The following is a 22468-nucleotide window of genomic DNA, read 5'->3' as shown; positions in this document are numbered from 1 at the left end:
GGCGTCGCGAGACTAACCGCTCTGATACCATGTGGAAAATTGTAGGATGGATGAATATTGTGTTGTTTCTATTGTATTGATCCAACCCTCATATGGGGTATGTATAGAATACATTGTGAGGGAGAGAGACTTGGAGTAGAGGGCAAGTTGTACATGTTAAACCTATTCTATCTCTAACTCCTACCTCTATCTTAAACACAATTATATTCTAACAAGATCAACAAAAAAATTCATTGGGAAATCACAACACACTACCTTTTACCGTTGGAGTGGCATGCTTTGGCCCAATTCTGCCAGGAGTAGAAGTGCATGCTTTGGCCCAATTCTGCCAGGACTGACTGTAGGTCCAGCCTTGGCACTCTCCCTTTCTCATCATATCTCTCTAAACCTGCAGTTCACCGCAACAAAGCTCATGTCAGTGTGCCTCACTAACAATGAAGCTCCCTTTGAAATTTGTATGGTGAACAAATGGTGCAAATGGCATTTTAAGAAACAATGTAATGGCATGGACTGTAAAGCCCATACATCTTTAGTGAAACATGTTAAGACATCTGAATCCCCAAAGGACATCAACAGAATAGAATAGCGCGGCTGCGCCAGGTTTCAAGAACTGAGCTAAAAGGTAAAGAAATAAGAATTGGGCATTGTACCTTGTTGCATTCTCACAAGAGGTAGCCATCCTTGTCTAAATCTAAATGCTATATAAAAGAAGATAAGCAGGGAGCCAAAAATCATAATCATATTATTCAGACAAACAATTCAATAGTTCTGAAATATAAAAGGATGTGAAATAGAATAAAACCAGCAACACACACGCACAACTCTCTTGCGTAAGTCAAGTCGGCTAACATATCATATCAGTGACTTAAGTGAAAGAATCTCAACCGGGATATACATAACAGAAGTTCCATATCTTTTGTGCAGAGCAATGTTACCTCATTCTCAAATTACTTGTCTTAAATTTATCTTTTTTTTAGAAAAAAAGGATGACCCCCGGCCTCTGCATCTGAACGATGCATACGACCACTTTATTAATTATTCTCACAAGACCTTACAAAATCAATACAAGAGTAAGACTAAAGCCGCCGTCTAAGCAACAAACTGTCACTACACCTATCCAGTTGATGAAGGGGCGCAGATAGCCTGGGCCTAATACCAAACAGACATCGGAGCCAAGCTTAACATTTAAGACCTGAGACCCCAACCTAGCCTCTTGTTGGGTCTGGGGCACACACTGGTCCGGCGTGCTCTCAGAGTCCGCCGCCGCCAACTGCCACCGCTCCATCTTCAGAATTGTACTGATGCATCAACCTTGCTCGGTCCAGCTATCGTCGACGCCACCACGGCGCCCAACGGCACTTCCTCCCTGCGCGCAAACAACTGAAGACGTCGCGGTGGCCACTGATACACCTCAGCACCATGCTGCCAAGTATCACCAGCCAGCACAGCTTGAAGTCCTTGAAGGATCTGTCGTGCGTAGCACCTGCCGACCAGGCATGACCAAGCGTAGCACCTGTCGGCAGGGCATGACTTGACATCTCCATCGAAGCTCCGTGCAAGACGAAGCCGCTTCACCTCCTGCCTCTGACGTCCAGCACTGCTCCACAAACGATGCTCCCAATAGAGAAACGACACCGCAGTGCCGCCATCGTCTGATCTGGAACACCAGATCCTAGGGTTTCCCCGGAGCAGCACGAGTGGGTCGACAGTAGTTTCACGATGATGCCTTCATCAAGGTAACGGCGTAGAACGCCGCCATCGCCTGCCGTCGGCTCGGTTTTCACCGGCAACCAAGTCTCCCCAACTCGCAGCCGGGACTAGATGATGGATCTCGAGATCCGATCACCAAGCTTCTGGCCGGCCACCGCTGACGAAGAAGATGACCACCACCACTGGCTACACCGACCAGAACAGATTTGCCATGGGTGCCGCCAAGCAGTCCACCAAGCCCTTGACGCCGCCGCCGATCTAAAGCCAGATGACATGCCGCCGACCGCATCACGCCGCCGCCCGATCCAGGCGAGCTGCCGCAGCAGCCGCCCCGTGGCCTGAGGTAGGGCCGACCGCCGCCGCCGTCGAAGCCAACGCCGTCGCTTGTAGATTGGCCTCACCTCCACGCATGTTGGGGTCCCGCCACCCCTGAGACGCGGGAGGGAGGAAGAGCCCCCGCCATCGCCGTCGGCCTCCGGGCGCAAGCCGGCGGCGTCAGGAGGAGGGAAGGAGGATGGGCTAGGCCTCGACAGCGGAGCGGCTAGGGTTGGGGAGCCACCCGAGTCGCCCGAGCGGGGGGCGACCTGAGCGAGATCGGTCTAAATACTAATTATTTAACATTAAAACGTGTTTAGATACATTCGTGTCCACACAAATGCCAGATAAGTAATTCGGGAGGGAGGAAGTCCTAGCATGGCTGCACGGAGTGGAATTATGGCATTTTCATCGCACTACAAAAAGATACGATTCACGATTTTGTAAAATTGGCGCATGTATATTTCTCAATCCACTGACTTCGTGTTTGTATTCACTGTTACGCCTCACCCACTCGGACCTAGATTGACACCCTTTTTTGGAAAAAAAAATCCTCTTCTTTTTTGTGCTACTAGTCCCACGCGGCGATCCCACCACGTGACCCGGCAACGGCCGCTAGCGATTGTCCAGCCGATTTTAGTGCGATCTTGTACCGACCACGGACATGACATGCCCACACGTTTGCCACCGCACCTATTCATCAGAGAAAATAATAAAAGGAAGGAAATCCGCCGCATCCTCTCTTCATAAAATACAATATCCACCGTATCATTCCCTCATTTCGCCCAACTTACTCCCTCATTTGATGCCAGGCAAGTAGGAGCGAGCGAGCATCATCCGAGACCCCTAGCCGATCGCCACCGTGCCAATGGCAACCCCGACCGTGGTGCTGCTGCCCGTCTGGGGCGTCGGCCACCTCATGTCCATGCTCGACGCCGGCAAGCGGCTGCTCGCCCGCAGCGGCGGCGCCCTGTCGCTCACGGTGCTCGTAATGCAGGCGCCGACGGAGAGCTACAGGTCCGAGGTCGCCGGCCACATACAGAGGGAGGAGGCCTCCGGCCTGGGCATCCGCTTCCAGCACCTCCCCGCCGTCGAGCCCCCGACGGACCACGTGGGCGTCGAGGAGTTCGTCTCCCGGTTCGTGCAGCTCCACGCGGCGCATGTGAGGGCGGCCATCTCCGGCCTGACGTGCCCGGTGGCGGCGCTCGTCCTCGACTTCTTCGGCACCACCATGCTCGACGTGTCCCGCGAGCTCGCTGTGCCGGCCTACGTCTACTTCACCGCCAGCGCCGCCATGTACGCGCTCTTCCTGCGCCTGCCGGCGCTCCAGGAGGAGGTGGCCGTCGAGTTTGAGGAGATGGAAGGCATGGTCGACGTGCCCGGGCTGCCGCCGGTTCCGCCGGCGTCCCTCCCGTCGCCGGTGATAGACAAGAAGCACCCGAATTACGAATGGTTCGTGTACCACGGCAGGCGCTTCATGGAAGCCAAGGGCGTCATCATCAACACGGCGGCCGAGCTGGAGGCGAGCGTCCTTGCCGCCATCGCCGACGGCCGGTGCACGCGCGGAGTCCCTGCCCCGACGGTCTACCCAGTAGGCCCCGTGCTCTCCCTGAGCCCGCCGGCGGAGCGGCCGCACGAGTGCGTGGTGTGGCTGGACGCGCAGCCCCCGGCGTCGGTGGTGCTCCTCTGCTTCGGCAGCGGAGGGTTCTCCGCCGCGCCGCAGGCGCACGAGGTAGCCCGCGGGCTGGAGCGCAGCGGGCACCGCTTCCTGTGGGTCCTCCGCGGCCCGCCGGCGGCCGGCGCGCGGCAGCCCTCGGACGCGAACCTGGAGGAGCTGCTCCCGGAGGGGTTCCTGGAGCGGACGGAGGGGAAGGGCATGGTGTGGCCGACGAGGGCGCCGCAGAAGGAGATACTGGCGCACGCCGCCGTGGGGGGCTTCGTGACGCACGGCGGATGGAACTCGACCCTGGAGGCCCTGTGGTTCGGGGTGCCGATGGTGCCGTGGCCGCGCTACGCCGAGCAGCACCTGAACGCCTTCACGCTGGTCGCGTACATGGGCGTGGCCCTGGCCATGGAGGTGGACAGGAAGAGGAGCAACTGGGTCGACGCGTCGGAGCTGGAGCGGGCCGTGAGGGCGCTCATGGACGGCGACTCCGACGACGGGAGGAAGGTGAGGGAGAAGGCCGTGGCGATGAAGAGCGCGTGCAGGAAGGCCGTCGCCGAGGGCGGGTCCTCTTACTGTGCATTGGGGAGGCTCTCCGAGGAGATGATCAATGGCACGAACAAGTAATTGACGAACACGGAGATGAACTTGTAGAGTGTGAGTGTTCCCGTCCAGAGTGTGGCTGCATGTTGCGGCTCTTTCTCCATTTCGAGTTCTCTCTCTTTGGGACTTGCGGGTGGCTTCTCTCCGCTTATTTTTCCGTTCTTGTTCGTTCCATTACCCTTTCTCCTGACCTGGTCTGGTAATCATGCCAACATATCGTTGACCTGTTCTGTTTCCCAATAAAATCACCTGCCATTTGTTTGGTCTGATCCTATCTTCTTACTCTATATAAACATATAAGATGCAAGTATTATAAACAAAAAAATAATCAAACTCCTATATGATTGACCACGTTTTATATAGAACAAGATATCTAATCTAGCCATATACAAAAGAAGCAAAGCGGGCAGATTCAAACATCTCAATCGCATAAATCAATTCTCTCCGCTAAGAGCATCTCCATCAGATGATGTATGATAAAGTAGCTATAAAAAAACTGTGTTCTAGGTCATTTGAATCAAAAAACGGTGGTTCGACAGATGTTCTTAATTTAGGACATCCGCATATCTTGGCCTCTCGTGTTGCCAATATACCACAACCATACGGCTGCCACAAAACAAAAACCGTAGCCGCGCAGCCCAACAGCCGCATGATACTCCTCCTTCTACACCGCAGCCGCTTTCACTGCCTTGTCGGCGTTGCTGTCGAATTCAACCACCACGGCCACCTTCGCCCCGCCCCGCGGCCTGATCCACGAGGATGATGATGCGTAGTGTGTGCTTAATAGTGAGCCCATCGTAGTACTTTCATAGTGAGTCTACCATGATTGAGTTTAGATTCATGTTTAAGTTTGAACATTTGGTTGTTCAAATTGTTAAAATATACAATGATCATGTTTATTACGATGCATCTGCTACGGCAGAAAATGTTCTGGTGCCTATTTTACATCCTCTGCTACGGCAAAAAAAAAACAATCTTATGCCCTAAAACCCACTTTTTGGTGTCCTGATTATTTTTCAAGATCACTATAATACATCATCTGTTGGAGATGCTCTAATCGCTCCATATCACTTACTCCCCTACCAAAAATACCTCGCCCCTCGGAGGCCCCAAAGACATTTCTAGCAGTGCGTAGCTACCGGCATCCCAAGAGCCAATAAGGTGAGAGCAACTCTAACAGACCCCACATCCCGCCGGCCTGCAAAATGCGTTTGCAGTTCGCGGAAAAACGTTTATGCGGGCCGGCACGGACGGCCGCAGATGCAGACCCCCCAAACGGACCCATAAAAAAGCATATTCACGGAATATACCTTTTTACGGGTCGGCTTTGCGGGGTCTGCTCTTGCGCCCGCTGCATATCGCATCCCACCGGTCCGCAAAATATGAATACCACACCAATTATCAATACCAACACAGTACAACAATCATCCACATTACAAATAATTGTTCAAATCACCGAATACAAATACAAATAATTCATTACAAAACTTGTCCCGAATATAAATACAAATACAAATGAATGGAAAAAATGAGTTTGCTACTGTCCAGTCATTTGCCAATGGTGCTGAATGAGATCCTCCTGAAGCTGAAAGTGGGTGTTTGCATTTTCAATCTCCTTGTAGGTTTGAAGAAAAGCTCTAATGCGGTTAGGGTCTCTAGCTGGTTTGACACGGCTGCCTACATTGTCGTAGAAGAATTCCAAGTTCATGTCTCTCTCATCTTCGAGAATCATGTTGTGAAGAATAACACAACATGGCATGATGTTCTTCAAGGTCCGCTTGTCCCAAAAACAAGCAGGACCACGAACAATGGCAAACCTAGATTGCAAAACCCCGAATGCTCTTTCAATATCTTTTCGTGCTGCCTCTTGCACTCTTGCAAACTCACATTGCTTTTTAGTTTTTGGTTCTTTGATGCTCTCGACAAATGTGCACCAAGGAGGGTATATACCATCAACAAGATAGTACCCTTTTGTGTATTCATGCCCATTGATTGTGTAGTTGCAAGCAGGAGCATCACCACTAGCAAGTCTAGCAAACAAATGAGACCGTTGCAACACATTGATACCATTGAGAGTGCCCGGCATACCAAAGAAGCAATGCCAAACCCATAAATCCTCAGATGCTACGGCCTCTAGCACAATTGTGGCATCATGAGACTTGCCACAATAAATTCCTTGCCATGCCTTCGGACAATTTTTCCATGTCCAATGCATACAATCAATTTTACCTAGCATGCCAGGCCACCCTCTCCTCTCATTAGATGCCATCAATTTCTTTGTGTCATCCTCGTTCGGTGCCCGAAGATATTCGGGACCAAAGACACGGATGATCACTTTGGCAAATCTACGCACCGACTCAATTGTTGTATCATCACCAATGTGAAGATCCTCATCGGCATAATCAGCCGGAACCCCATACGCAATCACCCGCATAGCTGCCGAGATTTTTTGATATGCACTAAATCCCTTCAAGCCCGCAACATTTCTTCGTTGCGTAAAATACCGACAATTGGCCTCGCAAACTTGAACAAGTCAAACAAAGAGGGATCGGTGCATTCGGTACCTTCTCCGGAAGAGGTGAGGTGGATACGTTGGATTCTCCGTGAAGTAGTCTTGCATTAACATCTCGTTCCCGAGATGGCTCTGAGGGATGCAAAGACGCCCGACGATCGATCCTTGCCGCCTCTTGCCGTTCTCGTCTTCGTGCTCCTTGACGGCAAGAGTCATCAGTAATGTTTGCTGCCGGAAGTTTGAGAGCAACATCTCAACATCCGAGTCGTCCGAATCGGACAAATCGGAGAGCAGAAACTTCTCGCACGGGGTCAATTCCATCTACATGAACGAGGAGCACACGCCGCGTCAACCAACCGGGCTCAACTTCCATCGACACGAAGCAAAATAACACTAACCGGCGGCGATGAGGGGCGTCTCGAGGGCGGTCGTTCCCCAGCGGCAATGAGGGGGCGTCTCGAGGGCGGTCGTTCCCCGGTGGCGACAGCAACGAGGGACGACTCTTCTCGCCAGATCCGCACAGGCGGTGCGGCCTAGCGGTGGTGAAGGGTGCAAAAGGCCCCCCGACGCGATTCCGCCGGCTGATTTGGCCAGAATCAGTGGCGGCGGATTGGCGGAAGCTGTGGCGGTCGGCGGCGGAAGGAGGAGGGGAAAGGAGCGCGGGCTGAAATGTCCCTCCCGCCAAATGCTTCACTGCGATACGGCGCACCGCAGGGGCGAGGGGGAAACCCGCGAATACGCGGGTCGGGGCAGAATTTTTGCCGCGCCCCTCAAAAAAATTTGCGGGCCGGCCGCGTTTGTGGGGTCTGTTCGGGCGTGATTTTCGGCGCCGACCCGCATTTTGGCGGTTATTTTGCGGGCCCGGGGCTTTTGCGGGGTCTGCTAGAGTTGCTCTGACGACACCCCGTAAAGTATCCAAGCCCTCTACTTAATTTGATTATGTTCCTAGTTTTGCACGTTGTTATTTTTCTCTCCTAGGTCCCACCATGTGCAGAGAAAGGATGCATGCATGTTCTGGAAAATCTCGAGCTTATATGAGCTTAGCATTAACAGTAATTTTGAAGAAAAAGAAATGAAACAAAATTTTAAAAAATATGGAATTTTTGGTCGCAAACATTGGAAAATGTTTTGAATAGTTGCAAAGTTTCATTAAGAATTGACATTCATGGAACTCGTGACAAAACAAAACCGACACTCCAAAGTGCTTTTGAAATAGCACTTTTTGTTGGGAATATAACTATTAGGCATGACCCGCCCAGGAGGGGTCGGGTCACGCCCATGATGAAGCCCATGAAGACACTTGAATATGATGGCTCACTTAAAAGGCTTAAGGCCCAGAGGCGACTTAAGGCCTGTAGAGATAAACTGCCATGTATGCATAAACTTGTATTGTAAGTAAGGAATAGAGAGAGACCGAGCCGGACGTTGTTTATGAACCGGCCGGGACTCTGTGAGCCACTGGGTGTCAACCTCTGTATATAAAGGGACGACCCGACGGTGGTTCAAGGCAAGTAACATCAGATCGAGAACTAGGTCAAGCAGATCTGCTCCCTGGTTATCGATTCATAAGCAATCCCACCCAAAACTAGATCGTATGATTTTACCTTCACCGTAAGGGGCCAAACCAGTATAAACCTCGTGTCCTTTGTCCCATTTAACCCCTTTAAGCTTCCTATTTGCGATGGCTCCATGACTAAGTCCTTACGCTAGGACATCTGACGTGACAATTCCACGACAGTTGGCGCCCACCATGGGGCCAGCACACGGTGGATTTGAGTTCTTGAAGGGAAGCTTCGAAGGGCTCAAGGGATACGTTGTGGGTCGGATGACCAAGAGTCGTCACGGAAAGCTCTACATCGACGACGCAGGCTGGGGCCCCGACGCTGACTCAATTGATTACGGGTACCGGGTCCCCTTCGGCGGAATCCACTTCTTCATCGGCAAAATCGGCGAGCCGGGCCCTGAGCCGGACATCTGCACCGACATCATTGAGATGGCTCAGCGTGCGAGATCCGCCCGGGCTCAACCCGCCGTGAGGTGTGCCTTCGTGGGATGCATCCATGGAGGAGAATTTTCTGAAGGATCTGACTCCGGCGGTGAGACGGCCATCTACTCTAATGGTGGGTCGTCCACAGGTGAGATGGATTCATTGTATCAACTGCAAGACGGCGGGCTTGGGGGCTGTTTTGATGGGGCAGTATTCCGGACCCCTTTGATCCGCCAAGCAGAGTCAGAATCTTCATGGAAGGTACCCAACCTGCGTTAACTTCATTAACTGCGGCGGCCATGACCTCCGGGACAGCAGCAGCCGGGGCAGGAGGCCATGTGCGCTCGCTGACTCAGGTGTTGATGGATCTCACTGATAAGTTGATGACCCTATTAACTTCCGTGGTCAACCCGACGGATCAAGCTCAGCATGATGCGGAGGTGGCACAGTTGAAGCTTGATATAGCTGTTGGGTAACACAGTAATTTCAAAAAAATTCCTACGCACACGCAAGATCATGGTGATGCAAAGCAACGAGAGGGGAGAGTATGTCCACATAGCCTCGTAGACCGTAAGCGCAAGCATTAGCACAACGCGGTTGATGTAGTCGTACGTCTTCACGATCCGACTGATCCAAGTACCAAACGCATGGCACCTCCGAGTTCAGCACACGTTCAGCTCGATGACGTCCCTCGAACTCCGATCCAGTCGAGCTTTGAGGGAGAGTTCCGTCAGCACGACGATGTGGTGACGATGTTGATGTTCTACCGACACAGGGCTTCGCCTAAGCACCGCTATGATATTATCGAGGTGGAATATGGTGGAGGGGGGCACCGCACACGGCTAAGAGATCAATGATCAATTGTTGTGTCTAGAGGTGCCCCCCTGCCCCCGTATATAAGGGATCAAGGGGGAGGGGACGACCGGCCAGGAGGAGGCACGCCAGGGAGGAGTCCTACTCCCACTGGGAGTAGGACTCCCTCCTTTCCTAGTCCAAGTAGGAGAGGGGAAGGAAGGGAGAGAGGACAGGAAGGAAGGGGGGCGCCGCCCCACTCTCCTTGTTCTATTCGGACTAGAGGGGAGGGGTGCATGGCCAGCTATGGCCGCCCCTCCTCTTCTCCACTTAGGGCCCATGAGGCCCGTTAACCCCCCCCCCCCCGGGGGTTTCGGTAACCCCCCCCCCCCGGTACTCCGGTATACATCCGATATGAAGGAAATATGCCCTAGAGGCAATAATAAAGTTATTATTTATTTCCTTATATCATGATAAATGTTTATTATTCATGCTAGAATTGTATTAACCGGAAACATAATACATGTGTGAATACATAGACAAACATAGTGTCACTAGTATGCCTCTACTTGACTAGCTCATTAATCAAAGATGGTTATGTTTCCTAACCATAGACAATGTGTTGTCATTTGATTAACGGGATCACATCATTAGGAGAATGATGTGATTGACTTGACCCATTCCGTTAGCTTAGCACTTGATCGTTTAGTATGTTGTTGTTGCTTTCTTCATGACTTATACATGTTCCTGTAACTATGAGATTATGCAACTCCCGTTTACCGGAGGAACACTTTGGGTGCTACCAAACGTCACAACGTAACTGGGTGATTATAAAGGAGTACTACAGGTGTCTCCAAAGGTACATGTTGGGTTGGCGTATTTCGAGATTAGGTTTTGTCACTCCGATTGTCGGAGAGGTATCTCTGGGCCCTCTCGGTAATGCACATCACTATAAGCCTTGCAAGCAATGTAGCTAATGAGTTAGTTACGGAATGATGCATTACGTAACGAGTAAAGAGACTTGCCGGTAACGAGATTGAACTAGGTATTGGATACCGACGATCGAATCTCGGGCAAGTAACATACCGATGACAAAGGGAACAAAGTATGTTGTTATGCGGTTTGACCGATAAAGATCTTCGTAGAATATGTAGGAGCCAATATGGGCATCCAGGTTCCGCTATTGGTTATTGACCAAGAATAGTTCTAGGTCATGTCTACATAGTTCTCGAACCCGTAGGGTCCGCACGCTTAAGGTTTCGATGACAGTTATATTATGAGTTTATGAGTTTTGATGTACCGAAGGAGTTCGGAGTCCCGGATGAGATCGGGGACATGACGAGGAGTCTCGAAATGATCGAGACGTAAAGATCGATATATTGGACGACTATATTCAGAGTTCGGAAAGGTTCCGAGTGATTCGGGTATTTTTTGGAGTACCGGAGAGTTACGGGAATTCGCCGGGGAGTATATGGGCCTTATTGGGCCATACGGGAATAGAGGAGAGAGGCCAAAAGGAAGGAGGCCTGCGCCCCCCCTCTGGTCCGAATTGGACAAGGGGCGCAGCCCCCCTTTCCTTCTTCCTCTCCCCCTCTTTCCCCTTCTCCTACTCCAACAAGGGAGGTGGAATCCTACTAGGACTAGGGAGTCCTAGTAGGACTCCACACTTGGCGAGCCCCCTCCTAGGGCCGGCCTCCTCCCCCCTTGCTCCTTTATATACGGGGGCAGGGGGCACCCCATGACACAAGTTGATCTACGTGATCATTCCTTAGCCGTGTGCGGTGCCCCCCTCCATCATATTCCACCTCGGTCATATCGTCACGGAGTTTAGGCGAAGCCCTGCGCCGGTAGAGCATCATCATCGTCACCACACCGTCATGCTAACGGAACTCATCCCCGACACTTTGCTGGATCGGAGTCCGGGGATCGTCATCGAGCTGAATGTGTGCTGAACTCGGAGGTGCCGTACGTTCGGTACTTGGATCGGTCGGATCGTGAATATGTACGACTACATCAACTGCGTTGTCATAACGCTTCCGCTTACGGTCTACGAGGGTATGTGGACATTACTCTCCCCTCTCGTTGCTATGCATCACCATGATCTTGCGTGTGCGTAGGAATTTTTTTTTTGAAATTACTACATTCCCCAACAGTGGCATCCGAGCCTGGTTTTATGCGTAGATGTCATATGCACGAGTAGAACACAAGTGAGTTGTGGATGATACAAGTCATACTGCTTACCAGCATGTCATACTTTGGCTCAGCGGTATTGTGAGATGAAGTGGCCCGGACCGACATTACGCGTACGCTTACGCGAGACTGTTTTCACCGTTACGAGCACTCGTGCTTAAAGGTGACTGGCGGGTGTCTGTCTCTCTCACTTTAGCTGAATCGAGTGTGGCTACGCCCGGTCCTTGCGAAGGTTAAAACAACATTAACTTGACGAACTATCGTTGTGGTTTTGATGCGTAGGTAAGAACGGTTCTTGCTAAAGCCCGTAGCAGCCACGTAAAATTTGCAACAACAAAGTAGAGGACGTCTAACTTGTTTTTGCAGGGCATGTTGTGATGTGATATGGTCAAGACGTGATGCTATATTTTATTGTATGAGATGATCATGTTTTGTAACCGAAGTTATCGGCAACTGGCAGGAGCCATATGGTTGTCGCTTTATTGTATGAAATGCAAACGCCCTGTAATTGCTTTACTTTATCACTAAGCAGTAGCGATAGTCGTAGAAGCAATAGATGGCGTAACGACAACGATGCTACGATGGAGATCAAGGTGTCGCGCCGGTGACGATGGTGATCACGACGGTGCTTCGAAGATGGAGATCACAAGCACAAGATGATGATGGCCATATCATATCACTTATATTGATTGCATGTGATGTTTATCCTTTATGCATCTTATCTTGCTTTGATTGACGGTAGCATTTTAAGATGATCTCTCACTAAATTATCAAGAAGTGTTCTCCCTGAGTATGCACCGTTGCGAAAGTTCTTCGTGCTGAGACACCACGTGATGATCGGGTGTGATAGGCTCTACGTTCAAATACAACGGGTGCAAAACAGTTGCACACGCGGAATACTCAGGTTAAACTTGACGAGCCTAGCATATACAGATATGGCCTCGGAACACGGAGACCGAAAGGTCGAGCGTGAATCATATAGTAGATATGATCAACATATTGATGTTCACCGTTGAAACTACTCCATCTCACGTGATGATCGGACATGGTGTAGTTGATATGGATCACGTAATCACTTAGAGATTAGAGGGATGTCTATCTAAGTGGGAGTTCTTAAGTAATATGATTAATTGAACTTAAATTTATCATGAACTTAGTCCTGGTAGTATTTTGCAAATTATGTTGTAGATCAATAGCTTGCGTTGTTGCTTTCATATGTTTATTTTGATATGTTCCTAGAGAAAATTGTGTTGAAAGATGTTAGTAGCAATGATGCGGATTGGATCCGTGATCTGAGGTTTATCCTCATTGCTGCACAGAAGAATTATGTCCTTAATGCACCGCTAGGTGACAGACCTATTGCAGGAGCAGATGCAGACGTTATGAACGTTTGGCTAGCTCAATATGATGACTACTTGATAGTTTAGTGCACCATGCTTAACGGCTTAGAATCGGGACTTCAAAGACGTTTTGAACGTCATGGACCATATGAGATGTTCCAGGAGTTGAAGTTAATATTTCAAGCAAATACCCGAGTTGAGAGATATGAAGTCTCCAACAAGTTCTATGGCTAAAAGATGGAGGAGAATCGCTCAACTAGTGAGCATGTGCTCAGATTGTCTGGGTACTACAATCGCTTGAATCAAGTGGGAGTTAATCTTCCAGATAAGATAGTGATTGACAGAGTTCTCTAGTCACCATCACCAAGTTAGTAGAACTTTGTGATGAACTACAGTATGCAAGGGATGACGAAAACGATTCCCGAGCTCTTCGTGATGTTGAAATCGACGAAGGTAGAAATCAAGAAAGAGCATCAAGTGTTGATGGTTGACAAGATCACTAGTTTCAAGAAAAGGGCAAAGGGAAAGAAAGGGAACTTCAAGTAGAATGACAAGCAAGTTGTCACTCCCGCGAAGAAGCCCAAAGCTGGACCAAAGCCTGAAACTGAATGATTATACTGCAAAGGAAATGGTCACTGGAAGTGGAAATGCCCTGAATATTTGGTGGATAAGAAGGATGGCAAAGTGAACAAGGGTATATTTGATATACAGGTTATTGATGTGTACCTTACTAGTGTTTATAGTAGCCCCTGAGTATTTGATACTTGTTCGGTTGCTAAATATTAGTAACTCGAAACAGGAGTTACAGAATAAACAGAGACTAGTTGAGGGTGAAGTGACGATGTGTGTTGGAAGTGGTTCCAAGATTGATATGATCATCATCGCACACTCCCTATACTTTCGGGATTAGTGTTAAACCTAAATAAATGTTATTTGGCGTTTGCGTTGAGCATGAATATGATTTGATCATGTTTATTGCGATACGGTTATTCATTTAAAGTCAAAGAATAATTGTTGTTCTATTTACATGAATAAAACCTTCGATGGTCATACACCCAATGAAAATAGTTTGTTGGATCTCGATCGTAGTAATACACATATTCATAATATTGATGCCAAAAGATGCAAAGTTGATAATGATAGTGCAACTTATTTGTGGCACTGCCGTTTGGGTCATATCGGTGTAAAGCGCATGAAGAAACTCCATAAAGATGGATTTTTGGAATCTCTTGGTTATGAATCATTTGATGCTTGCGAACCGTGCCTTTTGGGCAAGATGACTAAAACTCCGTTCTCCGGAACAATGGAACGAGCTACTGACTTGATGGAAATAATACATACCGATGTATACGGTCCAATGAGTGTTGATGCTCGTGGCGGGTATCGTTATTTTCTGACCTTCACAAGATGAATTGAGCAGATATGAGTATATCTACTTAATGAAGCACAAGTCTGAAACATTTGGAAAGTTCAAAGAATTTCAGAGTGAAGTGAAGAATGATCGTAACAAGAAAATAAAGTTTCTGCAATTTGATTGCGGAGAAAAATATTTGATTTACGAGTTTGGTCTTCAATTAAAACAGTGTGGAATAGTTTCACAAACTCATGCCACCTGGAACACCACAGCTTAATGGTGTGTCCGAACGTCATAACAGTACTTTATTGGATATAGTGCGATCTATGATGTATCTTACCAATTTACCACTATCGTTTTGGGGTTATGCATTAGAGACAGTTGCATTCACTTTAAAAAAGGGCACTAAATCCGTTGAGACGACGCCTTATGAACTGTGGTTTGGCGAGAAACCAAAGTTGTCGTTTCTTAAAGTTTGGGGTTGCGATGCTTATGTGAAAAAGTTTTCACCTGATAAGCTCGAACCCAAATCGGAGAAGTGCGTCTTCATAGAATACCCAAAGGTAACTATTGGGTACACCTTCTATCACAGATCCGAAAGCAAGATTCGTTGCTAAGATGGATCCTTTCTAGAGAAGGAGTTTCTCTCGAAAGAAGTGAGTGGGAGGAAAGTAGAACTTGATAAGGTAATTGTACCTTCTCCGAAATTGGAAAGTAGTTCATCACAGAAATCAGTTCCAGTGATACCTACACCGATTAGTGAGGAAGTTAATGATGATGATCATGAAGCTTCAGATCAAGTTACTACCGAACCTCGTAGGTCTTCCAGAATAATATCCGCACCAAAGTGGTACGGTAATCCCGTTCTAGAAGTCATGTTACTAGACCATGATGAACCTACGAACTATGAGGAAGCGATGATGGGCCCAGATTCCGCGATGGCTTGAGGCCATGAAATCTGAGATATGATCCATGTATGAGAACAAAGTATGGACTTTGATTGACTTCCTCGATGATCAGCAAGCCATGTTAAATAAATGGATCTTCAAGAGGAAGATGGACACTGATAGTAGTGTTACTATCTACTAAGCTCGACTTGTTGCGAAAGGTCGACAAGTTCAAGGTGTTGAATACGATGAGATTTTCTCACTCGTATCGATGCTTAAGTCTGTTCGAATCGTGTTAGCAATTGCCACATTTTATGAAATCTGGCAAATGGATGTCAAAACTGCATTCCTTAATGGTTTTCTTAAAGAAGAGTTGTATATGATGCAACCAGAAGGTTTTGTCAATCCTAGCGGTGCTAACAAAATGTGCAAGCTCCAGCAATCCATCAATGGACTGGTGCAAGCATCTCGGAGTTGGAATATACGCTTTGATGAGTTGATCAAAGCATATGGTTTTATACAGACTTTTGGAAAGGCTTGTATTTACAAGAAAGTGAGTGGGAGCTCTGTAGCATTTCTGATATTATATGTGCAAGACATATTGTTGATTGGAAATGATATAGAATTTCTGGATAGCATAAAAGGATACTTGAATAAAAAGTTTTTCAATGAAAGACCTCGGTGAAGCTGCTTACATATTGAGCATCAAGATCTATTGAGATAGATCAAGACGCTTGATAAGTTTTTCAATAGGTACATACCTTGTCAAGATTTTGAAATAGTTCAAAATGGAACAGTCAAAGAAAGAGTTCTTGCCTGTGTTGCAAAGGTGTGAAATTGAGTAAGACTCAAGACCCGACCACGGCAGAAAATAGAAAGAGAATGAAAGTCATTCCCTATGCTTCAGTCATAGGTTCTATAAAAGTATGCCATGCTATGGACCATGCCATGCTATGGACCAGACCTATGGACCAGACCTGGTTTGGCAAGGGAGTACAATAGTGATCTAGGAGTAGATCACTGGACATTGGTCAAAATTATCCTTAGTAGAATAAGGATATGTTTCTCGATTATGGAGGTGATAAAAGAGTTCATCCTAAAGAGTTACATCGATGCAAGCTTTTACACCGATCCAGATGACTCTAAGTCTCAATCTGGATACATATTGAAAGTGGGAGCAATTAGCTAGAGTAGCTCCATGCAAAGCATTGTAGACATAGAATATTTGCAAAATACATACGACTCTGTAATATGACAGACCCGTTGACAAAACTTCTCTCACGAGCAAAACATGATCATACCTTAGTACTCTTTGGGTCTTAATCACATAGCGATGTGAACTAGATTATTGACTCTAGTAAACCCTATGGGTGTTGATCACATGACGATGTGAACTATGGGCATTAATCACATACAGATGTGAATATTGGTGTTAAATCACATGGCGATGTGAACTAGATTATTGACTCTAGTGCAAGTGGGAGACTGAAGGAAATATGCCCTAGAGGCAATAATAAAGTTATTATTTATTTCCTTATATCATGATAAATGTTTATTATTCATGCTAGAATTGTATTAACCGGAAACATAATACATGTGTGAATACATAGACCAACATAATGTCACTAGTATGCCTCTACTTGACTAGCTCATTAATCAAAGATGGTTATGTTTCCTAACCATAGACATGTGTTGTCATTTGATTAACGGGATCACATCATTAGGAGAATGATGTGATTGACTTGACCCATTCCGTTAGCTTAGCACTTGATCGTTTAGTATGTTGCTATTGCTTTCTTCATGACTTATACATGTTCCTGTAACTATGAGATTATGCAACTCCCGTTTACCGGAGGAACACTTTGGGTGCTACCAAACGTCACAATGTAACTGGGTGATTATAAAGGAGTACTACAGGTGTCTCCAAAGGTACATGTTGGGTTGGCGTATTTCGAGATTAGGTTTTGTCACTCCGATTGTCGGAGAGGTATCTGTGGGCCCTCTCGGTAATGCACATCACTATAAGCCTTGCAAGCAATGTAGCTAATGAGTTAGTTACGGAATGATGCATTACGTAACGAGTAAAGAGACTTGTCAGTAACGAGATTGAACTAGGTATTGGATACCGACGATCGAATCTCGGGCAAGTAACATACCGATGACAAAGGGAACAAAGTATGTTGTTATGCGGTTTGACCGATAAAGATCTTCGTAGAATATGTAGGAGCCAATATGGGCATCCAAGTTCCGCTATTGGTTATTGACCAAGAATAGTTCTAGGTCATGTCTACATAGTTCTCGAACCCGTAGGGTCCGCAGGCTTAAGGTTTCGATGACAGATATATTATGAGTTTATGAGTTTTGATGTACCGAAGGAGTTCGGAGTTCCGGATGAGATCGGAGACATGACGAGGAGTCTCGAAATGGTCGAGACGTAAAGATCGATATATTGGATGACTATATTCGGAGTTCGGAAAGGTTCCGAGTGATTCGGGTATTTTTTGGAGTACCGGAGAGTTACGGGAATTCGCCGCGGAGTATATGGGCCTTATTGGGCCATACGGGAATAGAGGAGAGAGGCCAAAAGGAAGGAGGCCTGCGCCCCCCCTCTGGTCCGAATTGGACAAGGGGCGCAGCCCCCCTTTCCTTCTTCCTCTCCCCCTCTTTCCCCTTCTCCTACTCCAACAAGGGAGGTGGAATCCTACTAGGACTAGGGAGTCCTAGTAGGACTCCACACTTGGCGCGCCTCCTCCTAGGGCCGGCCTCCTCCCCCCTTGCTCCTTTATATACGGGGGCAGGGGGGCACCCCATGACACAAGTTGATCTACGTGATTGTTCCTTAGCCGTGTGCGGTGCCCCCCTCCACCATATTTCACCTCGGTCATATCGTCGCGGAGTTTAGGCGAAGCCCTGCACTGGTAGAGCATCATCATCGTCACCACGCCGTCGTGTTGACGGAACTCATCCCCGACACTTTGCTGGATCGGAGTCCGGGGATCGTCATCGAGCTGAACATGTGCTGAACTCGGAGGTGCCGTACGTTCGGTACTTGGATCGGTCGGATCGTGAAGACGTACAACTACATCAACCGCGTTGTCATAACGCTTCCGCTTACGGTCTACGAGGGTACGTGGACATTACTCTCCCCTCTCGTTGCTATGCATCACCATGATCTTGCGTGTGCGTAGGAATTTTTTTTGAAATTACTACGTTCCCCAACACGATAACCCCCAGAACCATTCCGGTGTCCGAATATAGTCGTCCAATATATCAATCTTCATGTCTCAACCATTTCGAGACTCCTCGTCATGTCCGTGATCACATCTGGGACTCTGAACTATCTTCGGTACATCAAAACACATAAACTCATAATATAACCGTCATCAAACTTTAAGCATGCGGACCCTACGGGTTCGAGAACTATGTAGACATGACCGAGACATGTTTCTGGTCAATAACCAATAGCGGAACCTGGATGCTCATATTGGCTCCTACATATTCTACGAAGATCTTTATCGGTCAAACCGCATAACAACATACGTTGTCCCCTTTGTCATCGGTATGTTACTTGCCCGAGATTTGATCGTCGGTATGTCAATACCTAGTTCAATCTCGTTACCGACAAGTCTTTTTACTCGTTATGTAATACATCATCCCGCAACTAACTGATTAGTCCCATTGCTTGCAAGGCTTATAATGATGTGCATTACCGAGAGGGTCCAGAGATACCTCTCCGATAATCGGAGTGACAAATCCTAATCTCAAAATACGCCAACTCAACATGTACCTTCAGAGACACCTGTAGAGCTCCTTTATAATCACCCAGTTACGTTGTGACATTTGGTAGCACACAAACTGTTTCTCCCGTAAACGGAAGTTGCATAATCTCATAGTCATAGGAACATGTATAAGTCATGAAGAAAGCTATAGCAACATACTAAACGATCAAGTGCTAAGCTAACGGAATGGGTCAAGTCAATGACATCATTCTTCTAATGATGTGATCCCGTTAATCAAATGACAACTTATGTCTATGGTTAGGAAACATAACCATCTTTGATTAACGAGCTAGTCAAGTAGAGGCATACTAGTGATACTATGTTTGTCTATGTATTCACACATGTATTACGTTTCCAGTTAATACAATTCTAGCATGAATAATAAACATTTATCATGATATAAGGAAATAAATAATAACTTTATTATTGCCTCTAGGGCATATTTCCTTCAGTCTCCCACTTGCACTAGAGTCAATAATCTAGATTACACAGTAATGATTATAACACCCATGGAGTCTTGGTGTTGATCATGTTTTGCTCGTGGAAGAGGCTTAGTCAACGGGTCCGCAACATTCAGATATGTATGTATCTTGCAAATCTCTATGTCTCCCACCTGGACTTGGTCCCGGATGGAATTGAAGCGTCTCTTGATGTGCTTGGTTCTCTTGTGTAATCTGGATTCCTTTGCCAAGGCAATTGCACCAGTATTGTCGCAAAAGATTTTCATTGGTCCCGATGCACTAGGTATGACACCTAGATCGGATATGTACTCCTTCATCCAGACTCCTTCATTTGCTGCTTCCGAAGCAGCTATGTACTCCGCTTCACATGTAGATCCCGCCACGACGCTTTGTTTAGAACTGCACCAACTGGCAGCTCCACCGTTTAATATAAACACGTATCCGGTTTGCGATTTAGAATCGTCCGGATCAGTGTCAAAGCTTGCATCGACGTAACCATTTACGACTATCTCTTTGTCACCTCCATAAACGAGAAACATATCCTTAGTCCTTTTCAGGTATTTCAGGATATTCTTGACCGCTGTCCAGTGATCCACTCCTGGATTACTTTGGTACCTCCCTGCTAAACTTATGGCTAAGCATACATCAGGTCTGGTACACAGCACTGCATACATGATATAGCCTATGGCTGAAGCATAGGGAACATCTTTCATTTTCTCTCTATCTTTTGCTATGGTCGGGCATTGAGTCTGACTCAACTTCACACCTTGTAACACAGGCAAGAACCCTTTCTTTGCTTGATCCATTTTGAACTTTTTCAAAACTTTATCAAGGTATGTGCTTTGTGAAAGTCCAATTAAGCATCTTGATCTATCTATATAGATCTTGATACCTAATATATAAGCAGCTTCACCGAGGTCTTTCATTGAAAAACTTTTATTCAAGTATCCTTTTATGCTATCCAGAAATTCTATATCATTTCCAATCAACAATATGTCATCTACATATAATATCAGAAATACTACAGAGCTCCCACTCACTTTCTTGTAAATACAGGCTTCTCAAAAAGTCTATATAAAACCATATGCTTTGATCACACTATCAAAGCGTTTATTCCAACTCCGAGAGGCTTGCACCAGTCCATAAATGGATTGCTGGAGCTCGCACACTTTGTTAGCACCTTTTGGATCGACAAAACCTTCTGGTTGCATCATATACAACTCTTCTTCTAGAAATTCATTTAGGAATGCAGTTTTGACATCCATTTGCCATATTTCATAATTAAAAAATGCGGCAGTTGCTAACATGATTCGGACAGACTTAAGCATCGCTACGGGTGAGAAAGTCTCATCGTAGTCAACCCCTTGAACTTGTCGAAAACCTTTTGCAACAAGTCGAGCTTTGTAGACAGTAACATTACCATCAGCGTCAGTCTTCTTCTTGAAAATCCATTTATTCTCAATGGCTTGCCGATCATCGGGCAAGTCAACCGAAGTCCATACTTTGTTCTCATACATGGATCCTATCTCGGATTTCATGGCCTCAAGCCATTTTGCGGAATCTGGGCTCATCATCGCTTCCTCATAGTTCGTAGGTTCGTCATGGTCAAGTAACATGACTTTCATAATAGGATTACCGTACCACTCTGGTGCGGATCTTACTCTGGTTGACCTATGAGGTTTGGTAGTAACTTGATCTGAAGTTTCATGATCAATATCATTAGCTTCCTCACTAATTGGTGTAGTTGTCACAGGAACCGGTTTCTGTGATGAACTACTTTCCAATAAGGGAGGAGGTATAGTTACCTCAGCAAGTTCTACTTTCCTCCCACTCACTTCTTTCAAGAGAAACTCCTTCTCTAGAAAGGATCCAAATTTAGCAACAAAAGTCTTGCCTTCATATCTGTGATAGAAGGTGTAACCAATAGTCTCCTTTGGGTATCCTATGAAGACACATTTCTCCGATTTGGGTTCGAGCTTATCTGGTTGAAGTTTCTTCACATAAGCATCACATCCCCAAACTCTAAGAAACGACAACTTTGGTGCCAAACCACAGTTCATAAGGCGTCGTCTCAACGGATTTTGATGGTGCCCTATTTAACGTGAATGTGGCCGTCTCTAAAGCATAACCCCAAAACGATAGCGGTAAATCAGTAAGAGACATCATAGATCGCACCATATCTAGTAAAGTACAATTATGACGTTCGGACACACCATTACGTTGTGGTGTTCCAGGTGGCGTGAGTTGCAAAACTATTCCGCGTTGTTTCAAATGTAAACCAAACTCGTAAGTCAAATATTCTCCTCCACGATCAGATCGTAGAAACTTTATTTTCTTGTTACGATGATTTTCCACTTCACTCTGAAATTCTTTGAACTTTTCAAATGTTTCAGACTTATGTTTCATTAAGTAGATATACCCATATCTGCTCAAATCATCTATGAAGGTGAGAAAATAACGATACCCGCCGCGAGCCTCAACATTCATTGGACCGCATACATCAGTATGTATGATTTCCAATAAATCTGTTGCTCGCTCCATAGTTTCAGAGAACGGCGTTTTAGTAATCTTACCCATGAGGCATGGTTCGCAAGTACCAAGTGATTCATAATCAAGTGATTCCAGAAGTCCATCAGTATGGAGTTTCTTCTTGCGCTTTACATCAATATGACCCAAACGGCAGTGCCACAAATAAGTTGCACTATCATTATCAACTCTACATCTTTTGGCTTCAACATTATGAATATGTGTATCACTACTATCAAGATTTAATAAAAATAGACCACTCTTCAAGGGTGCATGATCATAAAAGATATTACTCATATAAATAGAACAACCATTATTCTCTGATTTAAATGAATAACCGTCTCGCATC

At 46.7% G+C, this 22468-nt stretch overlaps 1 protein-coding gene across 1 annotated transcript; it reads left to right on the top strand.

Annotated features, from left to right (window-relative positions):
- Positions 1-2739: 2739 nt before the first annotated feature.
- LOC123141142 (anthocyanidin 3-O-glucosyltransferase 2) lies at positions 2740-4558 on the top strand. The gene has a single exon (XM_044560368.1). The coding sequence runs from the start codon at positions 2894-2896 to the stop codon at positions 4313-4315; it is 1422 nt and encodes a 473-aa protein (XP_044416303.1). The 5' UTR covers positions 2740-2893; the 3' UTR covers positions 4316-4558.
- The last annotated feature ends 17910 nt before the right edge of the window (positions 4559-22468 follow it).

This window comes from Triticum aestivum, chromosome 1B (assembly GCF_018294505.1).
Source record: "Triticum aestivum cultivar Chinese Spring chromosome 1B, IWGSC CS RefSeq v2.1, whole genome shotgun sequence".
NCBI classification, from domain to species: domain Eukaryota; kingdom Viridiplantae; phylum Streptophyta; class Magnoliopsida; order Poales; family Poaceae; genus Triticum; species Triticum aestivum.
This window is presented reverse-complemented; position numbering and strand designations above follow the sequence as displayed.